The sequence below is a fragment of the Salvelinus alpinus genome, chromosome 5, assembly GCF_045679555.1.
Source record: "Salvelinus alpinus chromosome 5, SLU_Salpinus.1, whole genome shotgun sequence".
Lineage (NCBI taxonomy): Eukaryota > Metazoa > Chordata > Actinopteri > Salmoniformes > Salmonidae > Salvelinus > Salvelinus alpinus.
Genome location: NC_092090.1, coordinates 38,924,001 through 38,943,395, shown reverse-complemented (window position 1 = coordinate 38,943,395; position 19,395 = coordinate 38,924,001). Strand labels below are relative to the sequence as shown.

Here is a 19,395-nt window from a genome sequence, read left to right as displayed (position 1 = left end):
AATGTCTTTCTAAACTGTACTGCCCTCTCCTGGGTCATGATGGAGAGGAGGCCAAACATATTCCCACAATATTATGTTAACCTTTAACTAAATTATTGATAATTGGAAGGAGGTATATGGGATATACACAGTGCTTGACTTGGACTAAAATAGGTGTTGGTACAAATGTTTGGTGCCGGTACTGTATATTTTTAGGTGCAGGAGCTCCACAATACTTTTGAGATAATATTTTATAAAAGGATTAGGAGCTCAAGCAGTAGAACGTTGGAGGTGCAGGTACTCAGCTCCAGTGAGCTCTTGCCCAAGTCAAGCATTAGATATACACTATCATAGCCTGCTTCAAGCCTTCCCAGCCCCACAATACATATTTGTTACATAATGAAAGCAACATCTTTAACAAACTATTCTTACACGCATGCATTTATGCTGTGGTTGCATGGTAGTCTTGAAATATTTTGCTTTTCATAGTGAAATATATCACTATTAAGGTAACGCAAACTAAGTATAGAAAAAATACAACTTTTTTGTCATGTGGAAACAACTGTTCACCCAGAACCACGCCCACGAACCCTGGAATTCAAAACTGGCGCTCAGACGTCACTGCCACACAACTGCTGCACTACCCCCCTCCCACTTCTCCCGTCGGGCCTCTGTCTGCGCATGCACCCTCGCCCGCTCCAGGCCACCATTTTGTGTAGAGATAACTCTGTCAAAGCGTTAGAGGATTAATAGCGCTGGGACGCAAGGGCAATCTTCTCTACCGTTGCCAGAGGAAGACCGAACAAGCACTGAGCGCTCAAGCAAATTTACCAGAAAAAGGAAGACCGAGGAGCAGGTAAAACGGAACTTTCTCCGATGAAGGGGGGCATTTTTGTAGGAGCTGTCGTCGGCCTCTAGGTGTCACGGTGGGGCTCGCGGTCCAGGCGACTGGCGGGGGGGTGTTTGTCTCCCTCTATCGTTATCGAAATTTACTAAAAACATTTATAACCCAGAAGTTAGAGCTTCTGTTAAACGTATTAGTGTATTTGGACTGCTATTGGTTCGTATTAAGGCACAGATGGCTTTATAAATGCCTTAATGTTTAGTGGCTTGTTTAGGCCAGGCGTCCATCTTCTCGTGCCCTTTGTTTCCTCTTTTGAGAAGAGAACCTGCGTCTCCGAGTTCTAGAACGAAAGCTTAACATTTAGAGTTTAAACTTTGTGTCGATGTGTACGTTGTATCAATATAACATCCTTAATGTTTCCAATCCCTCATGGTGCTACACTTTGGGGGGGGAAATGTAATCAATAAATATCTTCTGTAGTATTTCAGATTTACTACATAGTACCTGATCTGGGTAGTTATTTTAGTCGATGTTCTACAACAATCCTTTGGTTCTAATATATCAACACTAATTGTGTAATACTTTCTATGGATTCAAGCTATTTTACGGCTTCTCAAACTGGGGCTCTAGTTAAGTTGGCTCGGTAACTAGGTAACGTTTCACAAAGGTTCCCGAGAGTAAACACGGAATGAGGGAATGTAGAGTCATATCTTAATATGTAGCCCAAATAAATCTGCGAGCACGGAGAGTAGATTTCTTCTTCAGAAGCTAGATTAGGCATTGGTTTTCTATCATCGGCACCACGTCCCATCGCGCCAGCCTGGTCCGCCTACAGCCGCCATTCGATTTAAAACTTGTCATGAGAGCTCGAGCTCCCTCTATAACCTGCACGGTAATGTTACAAAAACATCCGCAATACCGGGGCAAGACACATGAGGGTGAATAGGGTAAATACAGTGAGTTTCTTATATATATATTTTAAAAGATCTGCTTATTTTGGGAGTGTTTTTTATTGGGACTTTGTCAAATTGTTGGTAGACAAGAGAAGTAGGATTAAAGATCAAATAATCAGCTGGTGTTCGGCAATTAGGCCTGGCTTGCAGTCGGCTTTCCAATTCATCCCAAAGGTGTTTGATGGGGTTGAGGTCAGGACCATGTGCAGGCCAGTCAAGTTCTTCCACAACAATCACGACAAACCATTTCTGTATCGCTGAAACAGGAAAGGGCCTTCCCCAAACTGTTGCTACAAAGTTGGAAGCATAGAATTGTCTACTGACAATGTTTGTCTGTGGAGATTGCATGGCTGTGCGCTCGATTTTATACACCTGTCAGCAAAGTGTGTGGCTGAAATAGCCAAATCCACTCATTTGAAGGGGTGTCCACATACTTTTGTGTATATATAGTGTATCATGCTTCAAGGTTGTTTATTTTAATATTCTTCTGGTATTATCAGGTCGTTTCTATGGAGGGTGAAGTCGTTTCCATTGAGACCGCTCAGGTCGAGGGTCTCCAGGACAGTGGGGAGGGAGCAGAGCTGCTCCAGACTGCAGAGGCTGCCCTGATGGAGGGGGGTGTGGCACCCCAAGAGGTGACAGGGAATGTTGAAATGATGGTGATGGACACCCTGGACTCGACCCTTGACCCTGCCCTGCTACAGATGAAGACTGAGGTCCTTGAAGGGGGCGGCACAGTGACGGTCACCGGGGGAGACGAGGGACAGATCATCACCCTGCAGGTTAGTGTGATTTGTGAGTTTACGTTGAGAGAGGTTTGGAAGATATCCCTTGTAAGCCAAACTTGTAGGCATAAATTATTCAGTGAACTGACTGTGTCTTGACTTTAGGTGGTGAACATGGAGGGGAACATGGAGCAGACGAGTGCAGCGCTGGGGCTTGGACAGCTGCAGCTGGTGCAGGTCCCTGTCACTACAGCCACCGTGGAAGAGCTCCATGCCAGCTTCGTTGACGCCTCAGCAGGCAATACTGAGGCAGAGCCAGTGATCTGCCACACCCTCCCTCTGCCCGAGGGCTTCCAGGTCGGACGCTACTCAACTACAAACACACTTTAAACAAGCATTTTAATATCCTGCTTAATGTTTCTATACACACTTTGGCCTGAAGGATCTGGTGAGATGCACTGACTATAATACAACTCTAACCCCTTCCTGGCAAATTGTTTTTGTCTGGTGAAGGTGGTGAAGGTGGGGGCGAATGGAGAGGTGGAGACAGTTGAGCAGGAAGAACTGCAGGCAGCCCAGGATGAGCTCCAGGTGATCCATGGGGAGGAGGAGGAGGAGGAAGCTGAGCCCCAAGTAGAGGACCAGACATGGTCAAAAGACCCAGATTACCAACCAACTGCTGGCCTCCGCAAGGTGAAGAAGGGCAAGAAGAGCCGCCTGCGTTACGGGGAGGGGGAGAGAGACATGGACGTGTCTGTGTATGACTTTGAGGAGGAGCAGCAGGAGGGGATGCTCTCTGAGGTCAATGCTGAGAAGGTTGTGGGCAACATGAAGCCGCCCAAACCCACTAAGATAAAAAAGAAAGGTCAGAGTTGTGTGTCTAGGTGGGGGTATGGCAACCCCTCTCTTTTGGGGTGTGAGGAGGAGATATGTGTGTGTTAAAGGGAGACTCGGCGATGACGTAGATGCAGCAAGTAGAACGCATTGTGGGTCAATTTCCGCAACAACTATGAGCGTTGAGGCAACTTCTGTGCTGTTTTGGTCCCGTGGCTACCACGCTCTTAACAGCGTGAAGCAACCCTGTGCAGATACTGTGTATCACAGTGAGCGCGACTTAAGACGTCATGCATTTCACTCATCTCAATATCTGTGGTGCTGCTCGTGGCAAAGTCATTTCGCTGAGTCTACCTTTTAATGTTTTATAACCTCTTTTGTCTCTCAGGTGTGAAGAAGACGTTCCAGTGTGAGCTGTGTAGCTACACCTGCCCCCGGCGCTCTAACCTGGACCGCCACATGAAGAGCCACACAGATGAGAGGCCACACAAATGCCATCTGTGTGGGAGGGCCTTCAGAACGGTCACACTGCTGAGGAACCACCTCAACACACACACAGGTATCTACAGACTCGCATGTTCAGTCACAGGCTGTTAAAAACAAAAAAAATTACTATGTACAGTTGAAGTCGGAAGTTTACATACTCTATGGTTGGAGTCATTAAAACTCGTTTTTCAACCACTCCACAAATTTCTTGTTAACAAAGGGTTGTTTTGGCAAGTCGGTTAAGACATCTACTTTGTGCATGACGCAAGTCATTTTTCCAACAATTGTTTACAGACAGGTTATTTCACTTATAATTCACTGTCACAATTCCAGTGGATCAGAAGTTTACATACACAAAGTTGACTGTGCCTTTAAACAGCTTGGAAAATTCCAGAAAATTATATCATGGCTTTAGAAGCTTTTGATCGGCTAATTGACACCATTTGAGTCAATTGGGGGTGTACCTGTGGATTTATTTCAAGGCCTACTTTCAAACTCAGTGCCTCTTGGCTTGACATCATGGGAAAATCAGAAGAAATCAGCCAAGACCTCAGAAAAAGAATTGTAGACCTCCACAAGTCTGGTTTATCCTTTTCAGCTATTTCCAAACTCCAGAAGGTACCACATTCATCTGTACAAACAATAGTACGCAAGTATTAACACCATGGGACCACGCAGTCGTCATACCGCTCAGGAAGGAGACGCGTTCTATCTCCTAGAGATGAATGTACTTTGGTGCGAAAAGTGCAAATCAATCCCAGAACAACAGCAAATGACCCTGTGAAGATGCTGGAGGAAACGGGTACAGAAGTATCTATATCCACAGTAAAACGAGTCCTATATCAACATAACCTGAAAGGCTGCTCAGCAAGGAAGAAGCCACTGCTCCAAAACCGCCATAAAAAAGCCAGACTACGGTTTGCAACTGCACATGGGGACAAAGATTGTACTTTTTGGAGAAATGTCCTCTGGTCTGATGGAACAAAAATAGAACTGTTTGGCCATAATGACCATCGTTATGTTTGGAGGCAGAAGGGAGGATGCTTGCAAGCCGAAGAACACCATCCCAACCGTGAAGCACGGGTGTGGCAGCATCATGTTGTGGGGGTGCTTTGCTGCAGGAAGGACTGGTGCACCTCACAAAATAGCTGGCTTCATGAGGAAGGAAAAATTATGTGGATATATTGAAGCAACGTCTCAAGACATCATTCAGGAAGTTAAAGCTTGGTCACAAATGGGTCTTCCAAATGGACAATGACCACAAGCATACTTCCAAAGTTGTGGTAAAATGGCTTAAGGACAACAAAGTCAAGGTATTGGAGTGGCCATTACAAAGCCCTGACCTCAATCCTATAGAAAATTTGTGGGCAGAACTGAAAAAGCGTGTGCGAGCAAGGAGGCCTACAAACCTGACTCAGTTACACCAGCTCTGTCAGCAGGAATGAGGCAAAATTCACCCAACTTATTGTAGGAAGCTTGTGGAAGGCTACCCGAAATGTCACATTCTTCAAATAGTGGTGATCTTTACTGACCTAAGAACGGGAATTTTTACTAGGATTAAATGTCAGGAATTGTGAAAAACTGAGTTTAAATGTATTTGGCTAAGGTGTATGTAAACTTCTTAAACTGTATTTATCCTTATTGAATGGATAGGGTGAGTGCTACTTATGTTAATTATTGCCCCTGCCCTCTCCGTTTTAGGCACTCGTCCTCATAAATGCCAAGATTGTGACATGGCATTTGTGACCAGTGGAGAGCTGGTGCGTCATCGTCGCTACAAACACACATTCGAGAAACCCTTCAAGTGCTCCATGTGTGACTACGCTAGTGTGGAGGTAAGTATGCACCTCTGATCTATTTATACATGCAAATTAGTTCACAGCTAGATAGCAATGTAGAACTGAAATGTTTCTGGAATGTTGTTTAAATGTTTCTCTCTCTCTTTGCCCCAGGTGAGTAAGCTGAAGAGACACATCCGCTCCCATACAGGCGAGAGGCCCTTCCAGTGCAGTCTGTGCAGCTACGCCAGCCGAGACACCTACAAACTGAAGAGACACATGAGGACACACTCAGGTAACACATACCCCAATCTCTCGGCCTTACACCCAAGTATTCCTGATTTTAGTTCTGTTGATCGATGCTACACTACTTGACCAAAAGTATATGGACACCAGCTCGTCGAACATGTCATTCCAAAATCATGGGCATTAATATGGAGTTGGTCCCCCCTTTGCTGCTATAATAGCCTCCACTCTTCTGGAAAGGCTTTCCACAAGCGCATTCGTGAGGTTGGGCACTGATGTTGGGGCATTGTCATGCTGAAACAGGAAAGGGCCTTCCCCAAACTGTTGCCACAAAGTTGGAATCACAGAATCGTCTAGACTGTCATTGTATGCTGTAGCGTTAAGATTTCCCTTCACTGGGCCCTAGCCCTAACTATGGAAACCAGTCCCAGACCATTATTCCTCCTCCACCAAACTTTACAATTGGCACTATGCATAGGGGCAGGTAGTGTTTTCCTGGCATCCGCCAAACCCGGATTCGTCCGACGGACTGCCAGATGGTGAAGCGTGGTTCATCACTCCAGAAAACGCGTTTTCACTGCTCCGGAGTCAAATGGCAGCAGGCTTTACACCACTCCAGCCGATACTTGGAATTGTGCATGGTGATCTTAGGCTTGTGTGCTGTTGATCGGCCATGGAAACCCATTTCATGAAGCTCCCGACGAACAGTTATTGTGCTGACGTTGCTTCCGGAGGCAGTTTGGAACTCGGTAGTAAGTGTTGCAACTGAGGACAGATTAATTTTTTGCGGTTCCATTCTGTGAGCTTGTGTAGCCTACTACTTCGCGGCTGAGCCGTTGTTGCTCCTAGACGTTTCCAATGCACAATAACAGTACTTATAGTTGACCGGGGCAGCTCTAGCAGAGCAGAAATTTGACAAACTTCCAAGTAGCGCAGCGGTCTAAGGCACTGCATCTCAGTGCAGGAGGCGTCACATCAGTCCCTGGTTCGAATCCAGGCTGCATCACACCCGGCCGTGATTGGGAGTCTATGTAGGGCGGCGCACAATTGACCTAGTGTCATTCAGGTTTAGCCGTGGTAGGCCGTCATTGTAAATAAGAATTTGTTGTTAAATAAATAAAATGACGGTGCCACATTGAAAGTCACTGAGCTCTTCAGTAAGGCCATTCTACTGCCAGTGTTTGTCTATGGAGATTGCATGGCTGTGTTTTATACACCTGTCAGCAACGAGTGTGGCTTAAATAGCCCAATCCGCTAATTTGAAGGGGTGACCACATACTTTTGTGTGTGTGTGTGTATGTGTATATATATATATATATATATACTGCTCAAAAAAATAAAGGGAACACTAAAATAACACATCCTAGATCTGAATGAATGAAATATTCTTATTAAATACTTTTTTCTTTACATAGTTGAATGTGCTGACAACAAAATCACACAAAAATGATCAATGTAAATCAAATTTATCAACCCATGGAGGTCTGGATTTGGAGTCACACTCAAAATTAAAGTGGAAAACCACACTACAGGCTGATCCAACTTTGATGTAATGTCCTTAAAACAAGTCAAAATGAGGCTCAGTAGTGTGTGTGGCCTCCACGTGCCTGTATGACCTCCCTACAACGCCTGGGCATGCTCCTGATGAGGTGGCGGATGGTCTCCCTCAGGAGACCATCCGTGTCCATGCTCTGGACACTACGCTGACAGACACAGCAAACCTTCTTGCCACAGCTCGCATTGATGTGCCATCCTGGATGAGCTGCACTACCTGAGCCACTTGTGTGGGTTGTAGACTCCGTCTCATGCTACCACTAGAGTGAAAGCACCGCCAGCATTCAAAAGTGACCAAAACATCAGCCAGGAAGCATAGGAACTGAGAAGTGGTCTGTGGTCACCACCTGCAGAACCACTCCTTTATTGGGGGTGTCTTGCTAATTGCCTATAATTTCCACCTTTTGTCTATTCCATTTGCACAACAGCATGTGAAATTTATTGTCAATCAGTGTTGCTTCCTAAGTGGACAGTTTGATTTCACAGAAGTGTGATTGACTTGGAGTTACATTGTGTTGTTTAAGTGTTCCCTTTATTTTTTTGAGCAGTGTATATATATATATTATTTATTTATTTTCACACACTACCGTTCAAAAGTTTTGGGTCACTAAGAAATGTCCTTGTTTTTGAAAGAAGCTATTTTTTTGTCCATTAAAATAACATCACATTGATCAGAAATACAATGTAGACATTGTTATTTTTTTTCTTTTTCTTTTTTCTTTTTTTTTTTCTTTTATTTTTATATTTATTTTTTTTCTTCTTTTTTTTATTTTTTTTCCTTCTTTTTTTTTTTAGACATTGTTAATAATGTTGTAAGTGACTATTGTAGCTGGAAACGGCAGATTATTTTATGGAATATCTACATAGGCGTACAGAGACCCATTATCAGCAACCTCCACTCCTGTGTTCCAATGGCACGTTGTGTTAGCTAATCCAAGTTTAGCTATCGTCGAAGGAATGAGCCTTACACCGAGGGCTGTACTCTGGAGCGGGATCGATTTGGAGGTGGAGGGTCCGTCATGGTCTGGGGTGGTGTGTTACAGCATCATCGGACTGAGCTTGTTGTCATTGCAGGCAATCTCAATGCTGTGCGTTACAGGGAAGACATCCTCCTCCCTCATGTGGTACCCTTCCTGCAGGCTCATCCTGACATGAGCCTCCAGCATGACAATGCCACCAGCCATACTGCTCGTTCTGTGCGTGATTTCCTGCAAGACAGGAATGTCAGTGTTCTGCCACGGCCAGTGAAGAGCCCGGATCTCAATCCCATTGAGCACGTCTGGGACCTGTGGGAGCTACAAATATTTACACATGTTAAGTTTGCTGAAAATAAACGCAGTTGACAGTGAGAGGACATTTTCTTTTTTTGCTAAGTTTATATATACACACACACCTATCTGCCTCACATAGAACCTAATAAAGCGTCCCTCTCTGGCAGGTGAGAAGCCATATGAGTGCTACATCTGCCATGCTCGTTTCACGCAGAGCGGCACCATGAAGATGCACATTCTGCAGAAGCACACAGAGAATGTGGCCAAATTCCACTGCCCCCACTGTGACACAGTCATCGCCCGCAAGAGCGACCTGGGTAAGCGACTCGCTTGTGCACAATCATATCTCCTCTGCTGAAATACGGTCTTCGTGTTCGTTACATTTGGATTGTCCCTTCCTTCCTTTTTCACTCTCAGGTGTGCACTTGCGGAAGCAGCATTCGTTCATGGAGATGGGCAGGAAGTGTCGTTACTGTGACGCTATGTTCCACGAGCGTTACGCACTCATCCAGCACCAGAAATCCCACAAGAACGAGAAGCGCTTCAAGTGCGACCAGTGTGACTATTGCTGCAGACAGGTACGTGAAAGAGACCTTCTCTACTTGTTTCCTCACAATCTTCCCTGATTTGAAATGGTTGATGTCCACCATCATCAATCTCAGAGATGAGGAGAAGAGGCCACTTTAGACAATTGAGATGCCTCCCATGGATATGTTTGGAATCAGCCAGAGACTGTTCTAGACCTCGGTGTGTTCACTGACTGTCCTATGTTTAACCTCTGACCCCTAGGAGCGTCACATGATAATGCACAGACGCACACACACAGGGGAGAAGCCGTACGCCTGCAGCCAATGTGAGAGAACTTTCCGGCAGAAGCAGCTGCTGGACATGCATTTCAAACGTTACCATGACCCCAACTTCATCCCCACTGCCTTCGTCTGCAGCAAGTGTGGCAAGACCTTTACTCGCAGGGTAAGGGGACAACACACATCCACACTGCAGGCTAAAGGACTCATTCACATCCAAACGCATATCCTCCGAGCAGGATACAGGACACTCAAAAAACACACCCTCCCACCAGGTTGGGGAGGATTGAAGCCTAGTTGCTCCACAGTGTGTTGTGGTCTTAGTGCCTTCAGAAAGTATTCATACCCCTTGACTTCCACATTTAGTTTTACAGCCTGAATTCAAAATATGTTTTCCTCTCACCATCTATACACAATACCCATAATCACAAAGTGAAAACATGTTTTTAGAAATTTTTCCAAATGTATTGTAAATTAAATACAGAAATATCTAATTTCCGTAAGTATTTACACCTCTGAGTCAATACTTTGTAGAAGCACCTTTTGCAGTAATTGCAGCTTTATGAGTCGTCTTGGGTATCACCTTCTAGATTTGGAATGTTCTCCCATTTCTTCCAGATTTTCTCAAGCTCTGTTAAAGAGCCACTGAACACGCCAATTGGCAGGTGTTTTTTCTGTTGCTTATTTAAAACGAGATTTCAGTCTTTTCTGACTAATTCTGCATTTGGTTAATGATTGTCCACCATGAGTCACTGAATACATCTAACATAACTCAATAAATCTGTAAATCATTTGTACGTTTTTGTCAAGGATGTTTTAGTTACATAATTTTGTTTCTAACTAAGGTGTTAGGCGCAGTATTTCTCAAGCAAAATTTTTTTTTGCAGGGTGTTTTATGTGAACATTCGGAGCTGTTGAGCAGGTCTGTCGCACTGTCTATGCTATTGGTTGAGCGCAATCACCGCAGCTGTTCATCCCATGTTAGTGGGCAAATCAACATTGTCAAATCAAAACAATCTTAAATTACCCGTTGTGATGCATGAATGTTTTAGACGACTGACTTAGTCCCAAATTATCATGTTTACACTTGTAATAATTTTGACACTAGTTTCTGACTCATCGGGGCCACATGTCGTTTTTCAAAGGGAATCATTGCTTTTTAATGGCAGTCACTCTTTACGTTAGATGGGGAGCGCGGTGAACAGCAATCTTCAAGTCTTTCCACCAGTTTTCAATGGGATTCGTTTCTGGGCTTTCACTGGGCCACTCAAGGACTCTCACATTCTTGTTCTGAAGCCATTCCAGCGTTCCTTTGGCTGTATGCTTGGTCATTTTTCGCTTGGAACGTAACTCTTCACCCCAGTCTCTGAGGTCATTTTGCACTCTGAAGCAGGTTCTCATCAATGATTTGCCTGTATTTGCCTCCATTCATTGTTCCCTCTATCCTTACCAGTCTCCCAGTCCCTACCACTGAAAAACATCCCCATAGCATGATGCTGCCACATCCATGCTTCACGGTAGGGATGGTGTTGAAGGGGTGATGAGCTGTGCCTGGTTTTCTCCAAACATAGTGCTTTGCATTCAGACCAAATAGTTAAATTGTTTATCAGACAATTTAAAATAAAATAAAAAAATAAACGTATTTTCCACCATCATTTGCAAATAAATTCATTAAAAATCCTACAATGTCATTTTCTGGATTTTTTTTCTTCTCATTTTGTCTGTCATAGTTGAAGTGTACCTATGATGAAAATTACAGGCCTCTCATCTTTTTACGTGGGAGAACTTGCACAATTGGTGGCTGACTAAATACTTTTTTGCCCCACTGTATGTAAATTAGATTTCTGTATTTATCTTCAAATGTGCACACATTTCTAAACATGTTTTCACTTTGTCATTATGGCGTATTGTGTTTAAATGGGTGAGAGAGAATCTATTTAATCCATTTTGAATTCAGGGCTGTAACACAACACAGTGGAATAAGTCAATGGATATGAATAACTGTTTACATTTTTTGATTTCTTCCATTTTCCATTATTCTTTTTAAACCAGTTAAACATACACATACGAACAACAACTACATCTCATCTGCCCAGACCCACATGCTCTAGTACCTGCATTTGCCACATGGCCTTAAATTGTACAAATTCGATTTTTTCATTATGTTAATGGTTTATTTGCATGTTTTTAGTACATCTTTTCAAGATGAGTGATGAAGAGAATCGTCCAGCCCATTGACTATCTCACTGTTTTCTGAAGGCACTGTATATGACTCATTGCTCCTCAGAACACCATGCTGCGTCACGCAGAGAACTGTAACGGAGAGAACACCGGCGATGAGAACGGAACCCCGCCCAAGAAAGGCCGCCGCGGCAGGAAGAGGAAGATGCGCTCCAGACGGGATGACGACGATGACGACACCGGTACGACCAAGTCACAGTTCACTTTATTGTTCTTATACATACAATGCAACAATATAATGTAATATTGTTTACTATGCATCTTAAGAGTACATCGCTAAAATCAGGTCTTGTTCCTCTCTTCCACAGAGCCTGAGTTGGATGACATTGAGGAAGAGGAGGAGCTGCTAGCTGAGATTGAGGTGGAGCAGGAACCACCGGTTGTCCCTGTCCCTGCCCCTGTTGGCCCGCCAGCCAAGAGGAAACGTGGAAGACCTCCCAAGGCCAAACCTACCCCAAGTGAGTGTCACTCTGGTCCCCTGTTGGAATAATAAAAAAATACCACCCTCCCTACTTAATTTCTTGAAGGAATCACTTTTCATGCAGACTTGGCATCGAGTGAATACTTTGGCCTTCACATATTTAATCAGGTGCAGATCACTGATCAGTACCCCAAGGGACTCAAAAGTCCCAAAACAGCTGGACAGATGTGTAAAAGTGTTCTTATTCCCTCAGCTGCGGCAATCATCCGGGTGGAGGATGAGACCACAGGCGAGGTGGATGACATCATCGTGAAGAAAGAGATGAAAGCCGAGCAGGCGAGCCAGGAGGAAGAAGCTGTCGAGGATGAGGAGCCAGCAGTAGAGGTGGAGCATGCCGAAGGAGAACCTGACAGTCAGGTAGAAGAGTCATTCCAGGGGGAGGAGGTGGTGCAGGAAGTGGCACTGTCTGTCACAGAGGCTCCGCCCAACGGTGACCTCACTCCTGAAATGATTCTCAGTATGATGGACCGGTGATGAAGACGAAGTCTCTGTCTACATCTAACAATACAAATTGTCCCCTATCTGTACACTAACATACACCCCATTGTACCCACTCTCAAACATACACTGTACAGGTATACCACACATGCACACCCCAGTTATAGCCTAAGATCTCTCTCTCTCTGATGTTGATGATAATGCCTGGGACATGTCTAAAGATACCTTTAGCCCATTCTATTTTTTTAAGAGCTTATTTTCATCTCTTGCGATCTCTATCTACATCCCACTGCGAAACCCCTGACACCCTCATGTTGAATTATGTTTGTATACAGAATCTGGATAATATTATGGAGACTGTTGTCACTGGAAAAGATGTAAGGAGAGGGGGGGGGGTTTACATCATGATGATGTATTATGTCAAATCATGTGCTCATTCTGCTGTCAATTATCTTCTATAGGCCCTCAGAATGCCTTCTCTGTTGCATATTTTGGCCCACATTTGTTCTCTTCATGTTGGCCCTCTTCTTGTGCTCTGTTGTCTGTCTAAAAACAATTATCATGTGCTTTCACCCATGGAATTATCTGTCAGGGGGTCAAAGGTTAGGGGGGTAGGATGACCTGAAATATTCTGCTTTTACAAAATGTGATGCTGTTTTCAAATGAAACACAATACCTTGCTCTTGTTAAAGCTTTTAGAATTCGTTTTTTGGTTTGATGCTTTTTTCTTTTGTACCATTGAAATTAAATGCTAGGGGCTTGAATGGCAAGATATGATTGGAGGGGTGGGAGGATGTTTGACTGTACAGCCAATAATAATACAAATAAAAAAAGATCAACCTACTGGGGTGTCATGAGTCAATTTGCTTCAGTTTCAGCCTTTATTAGGCTAATTTAGTATGGCATGTAGTACTGAAATATAGGCACTATAGGATGTTTAATCATGTTTACACTAGAGTATAATCTGCCCTATTTATCTGCTACATGGTTCTGACACCTGACAGAAGGTTTATGCCCACAAGTCTCTTTTTAGAAACCTGTTTGGAGTAGTAGGTGAACTAGACTATTTTGGTTGTTCCTGTTGAATTTCTGATATTGAGTGTTTCATTAACACACAATTTTAGTCCCCTCCCTGGTTTTTCCTTGCTTGATATTTTAATCACTTCTTGGAGATTTACACACTCCAGAAACCCATTGCCTAGATCACCAATCATCCCCTGCATTTTCTATAACCCATCCATGTAAAATCAATTATTAATTTGTAATTTTAGCACATATTGTTCCCTTCCTGCATTTTGGTCAGTTCCATGAAGAACCTTAATTTATATTATAAATTAATATATGCTAGACTGCCTTGCACCGCTCTCCCTCTAACACAAGCTCTAAATTACTCCATTCTCTCTGTCTTCTCATTCTTTTGGTCTTTCTCACGCTTTCGGAGGAAGGGGTGGGGGGGTAGAAAGGCGAGGCCCCTTGTTGTCAAATCTGTCAGTCTAGCTCAGTTTGGCCCCTCCTACCTTGGTGGAGGCAGTGAATACTGCTGCTGGTGCTCTTAGCAACGGTGCCTCGGCAACAGAGCCACGGCAACGGAGCACCACGACAACGGAGTGCTGTGTCTCCCCTTATGGAGCTTCCATTGGGCGGGCCGGCGCTGAGGCACTACACCCGCAGCAGACCTAGACCACACCGACAAAATCAACACCTCCGCCCCAGCAGACCAAAGGTACAGAGGGATGGAAAAAAAATGGGTGCTGTGTAGAGGCATAATGGTGAGGGGAGATGTAATAGGGTACAGTGGGGGGATGGAGGGAAGATGCCTGGTGCCTGCTTGATTCAAGGTACTTGTATCGCAACAGCAACCAGCTGCTTGCATATTCAACACCAATAGTGTGTGTTTGGGGGGATTGCATTTGTGTATAGGATTGTGATTGTATGTGGCTAATTTCTAGGGCTATATAATGCTTGGTCTGAAGCTGGTGGGGTTTTTCTTGGTAGGTGTGTGTGAATTTTCTCTACCATAGCCATCATCACCTTATCCATTGTATGCCTGCCATTGGTACTGTATCAATCACGATCAGAATTAACACATGTAAAGCTGGTTTTGTTGGATGAACTAAACCAAACCTAATCACATGGGCAGCCTTAGTGCCACAGGAGATGACATCATAGGGTCTTAATGGTTTTCTGAGTCAGTCATTGGTAATTGTACATACCAATGGTAGTGTGATAATGTAGATCTGGGGGATATATGTATGATGTGTATATTCTGTGTGTCAGGGAAGTCTGAGCCCATGAGGTGACAATTTTATGTAATAATTACTATGTGCTATATGAAGTAAACTGCTCTCAGTAACCTGGTATCCAACATGGCACTCTTTCCATGAATTGGAAACCCTTTTGCTTTCTATTTCTCTGGTAGTCTAACTGCACTCACACACATTCTCACACACAAACACCTAATAATCACAGATGTCGTAACACTTATCTCTTTCTCTGTGCATGTGTGCATGGGTGTGACACAGGAATCGGTGGTTGACAATGAAAATGGAGTCCCTGATCACATGGGGCGAGTTGATGAGGGAGTTGAGGAGTTCTTTACTAAGCGAGTCCTTCCTGTCGACACCGTGTGAGTATCTGACCAAACTCATTTTAGATAATCTGACTCTTCACTTTCTCATCTCCAACACATCTTAACCAGCTCACAATAAACCTCTTTAAATTTGAGTAATTTATGAGATGCTCATATTCATAACAACCTACATAACAACCTACAACCTATATTCATAACATTTTCCTGACCACATTACCTGCATGCAGACCCTAGCTTGTCCATGTCAGGCCACATGGCCAGGAAAAACTTGGGCCCTATGATTGACAAACACACAAATGCTGGTCCTGTGCTACTCTGACTCTTCCTCCAGGAAAACACTGAATGAGTCTGAGGAAACTCCCATTACTGAACAGGAAGTGGAAGTAGCGCCTGCTTGCGCCGCCCCTTGCCCCGCCCCTTCCAGAACCCTACGGAGGAAGCTGGGCGAGTTCTTCACCCTTAAAAAGCGGAGGGCTGTGAAATCAGAGGGAAGCCAAGAGGGGAAGGCCAAGAAGACCTCCATCGCCGACCTAATTCGGCCTCTTAGGGAGGCCACCAGAGCTGAAAAAGATCAAGTGAAGGAGAATGAAAAAGTGAAAGAGAAGGAGAGTGTGGATGACAGCTTTGTGACAGGAGATCCAGTGGAAGCAGAAACCCCTCCTGATGGTCCCACTCCACTGAGGGGTGAGGCTCCACCCCGTCGTGCGCTAAGAGAGGGGAAGTCACAGTCTCTCATTCTGCTCTCTGGATCCGGAGCCAACGCTGGGAACACCAAGAACACTGCACAAGGGAAGGTATATATTCAAATGTGTTCAACCGACCCTTTGAAAAAACTTGATGGGTTAAAGCAATTTGGTAAAAAATTCTTCACAGCCTATGAAAGGATAGTTTTTGTTTTTATTTTGATCATTCTTTAGTTTGGATTGGTTCTTATCGGCACTGACTGCTTCTCCTTGGTTCTGGTTAGTTTCAGAAACACTCGTCTGATAGCCATCATGGCTTTGAGCAGCGCCTCCAGCTCATGCTACAACGTATTGGTGTGTCCAAAGCTCAGCCAGGAGAGACACAGGTGTGTATGTGCATTTATCTGAGTGTGCATGTGGTTGTGTGTCTATATGGAAAACATAAAAATTCTTATTCCATTCTACAGAGTCAGGAGAGAGAGATGAAAAAAGCTGAATCAGAGGGTAAGTCATTTTACTCATATAACACTTGCTAGAGTATATGTGCGAGTCTGTGTGTGGTGATGGATATGTGTTTTTCTTCATTTTCTGTCTCGGTTTCAGGCACTATCATCGATAATAAACCTGAGCCCCCACCCACATTTATGAAGCCCCGGACCATGTCCACCTCATCAGGTAACACACACACGCACAAATACACTCATGCAGACATTGTAAACACACACACACACAAACACACACACTATTGTATACAATTTTGTGTATCTTATGCTCATCTTCTTTCTCTTTAGATACGAGACGAGCAGTACGACAGAGTGTGTCCGCACATGAGTCAGCTGGGAAACCTGCTCTGCCTCCTAAGCCAATAATTAAGCGAGGCCCAACCCCACCTCCCACTATTTCCGGTCATCTCACCCCTGAGAATGACCTAGCCCAAATACAGGAAGGAGAAGCGTGTTCCCCCACAGACCCCACCCCTAGTATCACTGATACCCCTACCAGTTCTAAACCTATCCCCACTGACACCACTATTCCCATCACTGTCCCAGATCCCACTAACTCTTCTATTCCCACTGACACCATCATTCCCTCCCCTGTCCCAGATCCCACTAACTCTTCTATTCCCATTGACACCATCATTCCCTCCCCTGTCCCAGATCCCACTAACTCTTCTATTCCCATTGACACCATCATTCCCTCCCCTGTCCCAGATCCCACTAACTATTCTATTCCCATTGACACCATCATTCCCTCCCCTGTCCCAGATCCCACTAACTATTCTATTCTCACTGACACCATCATTCCCTCCCCTGTCCCAGATCCCACTAACTCTTCCATCCCCGTTTCTACTACCGCTACTTCCTCTAATTCAATCCCCAATGACATCATCCCCTCTACAATGTCTGCACCTACCCCTATCAATACTACAGCCTCCACTCCCAACACCACCAACTTCATCCCCAGTACTAACCCTGCCACAACCACTACCATTACCTCCATTACAACTACATCTGGCCCTATGAATATTACAACTTCCACCCCCCCTACTGACATGAACTTTGGCTCTATCCCCACCCTAACTCCCACTGCCTCCACTGACTCCACCACCCCAACCACCTCTGCGTCGTCCATCCCTAATCTAGCCACAATCACCATTACAAGCATTACTGCCCCAACACCTGTTAACCCTAATACTGATACCCATACATCAACAACCCCCACCACTAATGCTTCTACCCCTACCCTTACTGATACTACTGCCTCGACAACTCCAACACTAAATACTCCCATCTCCATAATTGCTTCTGCTGGCAACAACATTTCTACTCCCACCCCCACTACCTCTCTGTGTCTCACCCCCACTAACTCTCTGTGTCCCACCCCCACTACCCTAATTACTAATTCAGTTACCCCACCTCCATCTCCTGCTGCTACTATAACAACCTCGACCCTTAATTCTATGAATGGTGCTTCCACTCCTACCCATATCTCCATAAACTCCACTGACTCCAACGCTACCCAAACCGGAACTCACAATACCAGCGCAACTAACTCTGTCAACTTCACTTCTACCTCAAGCCCCACTAACTCTACTAGTCCTATCCCTACTTGCTCTACCAGCTCAACTTCCACTAACTGTGCTGCTCACACTGCTACTATCCCTAGCAGTCCGATTCCAATTATCTCTACTAATCACTCCCCCACTGTCACTTCTATCCCCACTGCCACTCACTCAACTAACTCCATCAATATTTCCTCCCCCACATTCTCTTCTACTCACACCACTACTAACACTACTAGTCCCATCCCAACTAACTCTACTAGCCTGACCACTACCCCCACCCCCATTACCTCTAGCCCCGTCACCACTATCTCTACAGGCCGTTCTAATATCACCACTGCCACTAACTCTTCTGTCCTCATCAGTAGCCCCAACCCCACTAACTCTACTACCAACACCCCCACTAACCCTTCAAATCCCACCAACACCACTAAACCTACTAACTCTACTACACACACCACTATCTCAATCCCCACTAATTATGTTACTCATAGTCCCACTAACTCTTCTACTCATAGCCCCACTAACTCTTCCAGTCCAACCCCCACTAACTTTGCTAGACCTACACCAATTAATACTATTCAACCATCACCTGAGGAGAGAATTAGCCTTAATCCTGCAATGGGACTGCTGTCCATGACTAAGGGTACAAGTAAGTGTGTGCGTTCAATAGTAATAATAATATTGCTTGAAATTTGGAAGTAACCTGTTGAAAATAACATTTTGTCCCTCTCTTTCCTCTCCTACAGATGACCTGAATGCTGAGAGGGTAGAGAGGAACAAGGAGACAGAAGAGAAACGTAGCAAGGAAGAAGATGTCAGGAGGGCCACAGAGAAAGAAAAAGAACAGAAATCATTGGCGCACAACATAGGCAAAACCATAAAAGAGGAGAAGGAGGAGGGTCTGCAGAAGGTGGATGAGATCATGAGGCAGGGAGTAGAAGAGACCAAATCAAATGAAGAAAGAGAGTTGTGTAAAAAGGATGGGGATAAAAAGAGGGAAGGAGGGACCAATGTGTCAGATGAAAAAGAGTTCAAAACTAAGGAGGTGGTAGAGAGCAAGTCAAACAAGGGACCAACTACTGTGATAGAGGCAGGGGAGACCACAGAAAAATAAACAGGGGGACAGTCCATGGGACTGAGTACAGGGACCACATCACAGCAGAAAACCGCAGAGGGTGGAACATCGAACCAAAAAACTGAGACCCCCTCTGTGTGACACAAATGGACTGACCCAGCAACGTGTACTTTTTTTCTCAACCATGTTTACATTTGCATTGCACGTATTGTATGATTATGTAATACATCAACTGTGGTGAAATATGTTTACAATAGATGGATATGAGACACATAGTTACTTATGATAATTAAAATGAATATTCATAATGTCATGATGTCTTTATCATGCTTCAGTCCGTCTGTTA

At 44.5% G+C, this 19,395-nt stretch overlaps 2 protein-coding genes across 2 annotated transcripts; both read left to right on the top strand.

Annotated features, from left to right (window-relative positions):
- Positions 1-652: 652 nt before the first annotated feature.
- LOC139576084 (transcriptional repressor CTCF-like) lies at positions 653-13,479 on the top strand. The gene is made up of 13 exons (XM_071401738.1): positions 653-835; positions 2,277-2,558; positions 2,667-2,858; positions 3,015-3,366; positions 3,724-3,894; positions 5,523-5,656; positions 5,774-5,894; positions 8,838-8,987; positions 9,088-9,248; positions 9,460-9,642; positions 11,764-11,899; positions 12,026-12,175; positions 12,392-13,479. The coding sequence occupies exons 2-13, from the start codon at positions 2,286-2,288 to the stop codon at positions 12,670-12,672; spliced, it is 2,304 nt and encodes a 767-aa protein (XP_071257839.1). The 5' UTR covers positions 653-835; positions 2,277-2,285; the 3' UTR covers positions 12,673-13,479.
- Positions 13,480-14,144: 665 nt separating this feature from the next.
- On the top strand, positions 14,145-19,362 carry LOC139576083 (mucin-2-like). Its single transcript, XM_071401737.1, has 8 exons — positions 14,145-14,359; positions 15,159-15,262; positions 15,558-16,020; positions 16,194-16,295; positions 16,377-16,413; positions 16,513-16,584; positions 16,701-18,623; positions 18,721-19,362. Exons 1-8 carry the CDS (start codon positions 14,261-14,263, stop codon positions 19,086-19,088), a joined length of 3,168 nt encoding a protein of 1,055 aa, XP_071257838.1. The 5' UTR covers positions 14,145-14,260; the 3' UTR covers positions 19,089-19,362.
- Positions 19,363-19,395: the final 33 nt, after the last annotated feature.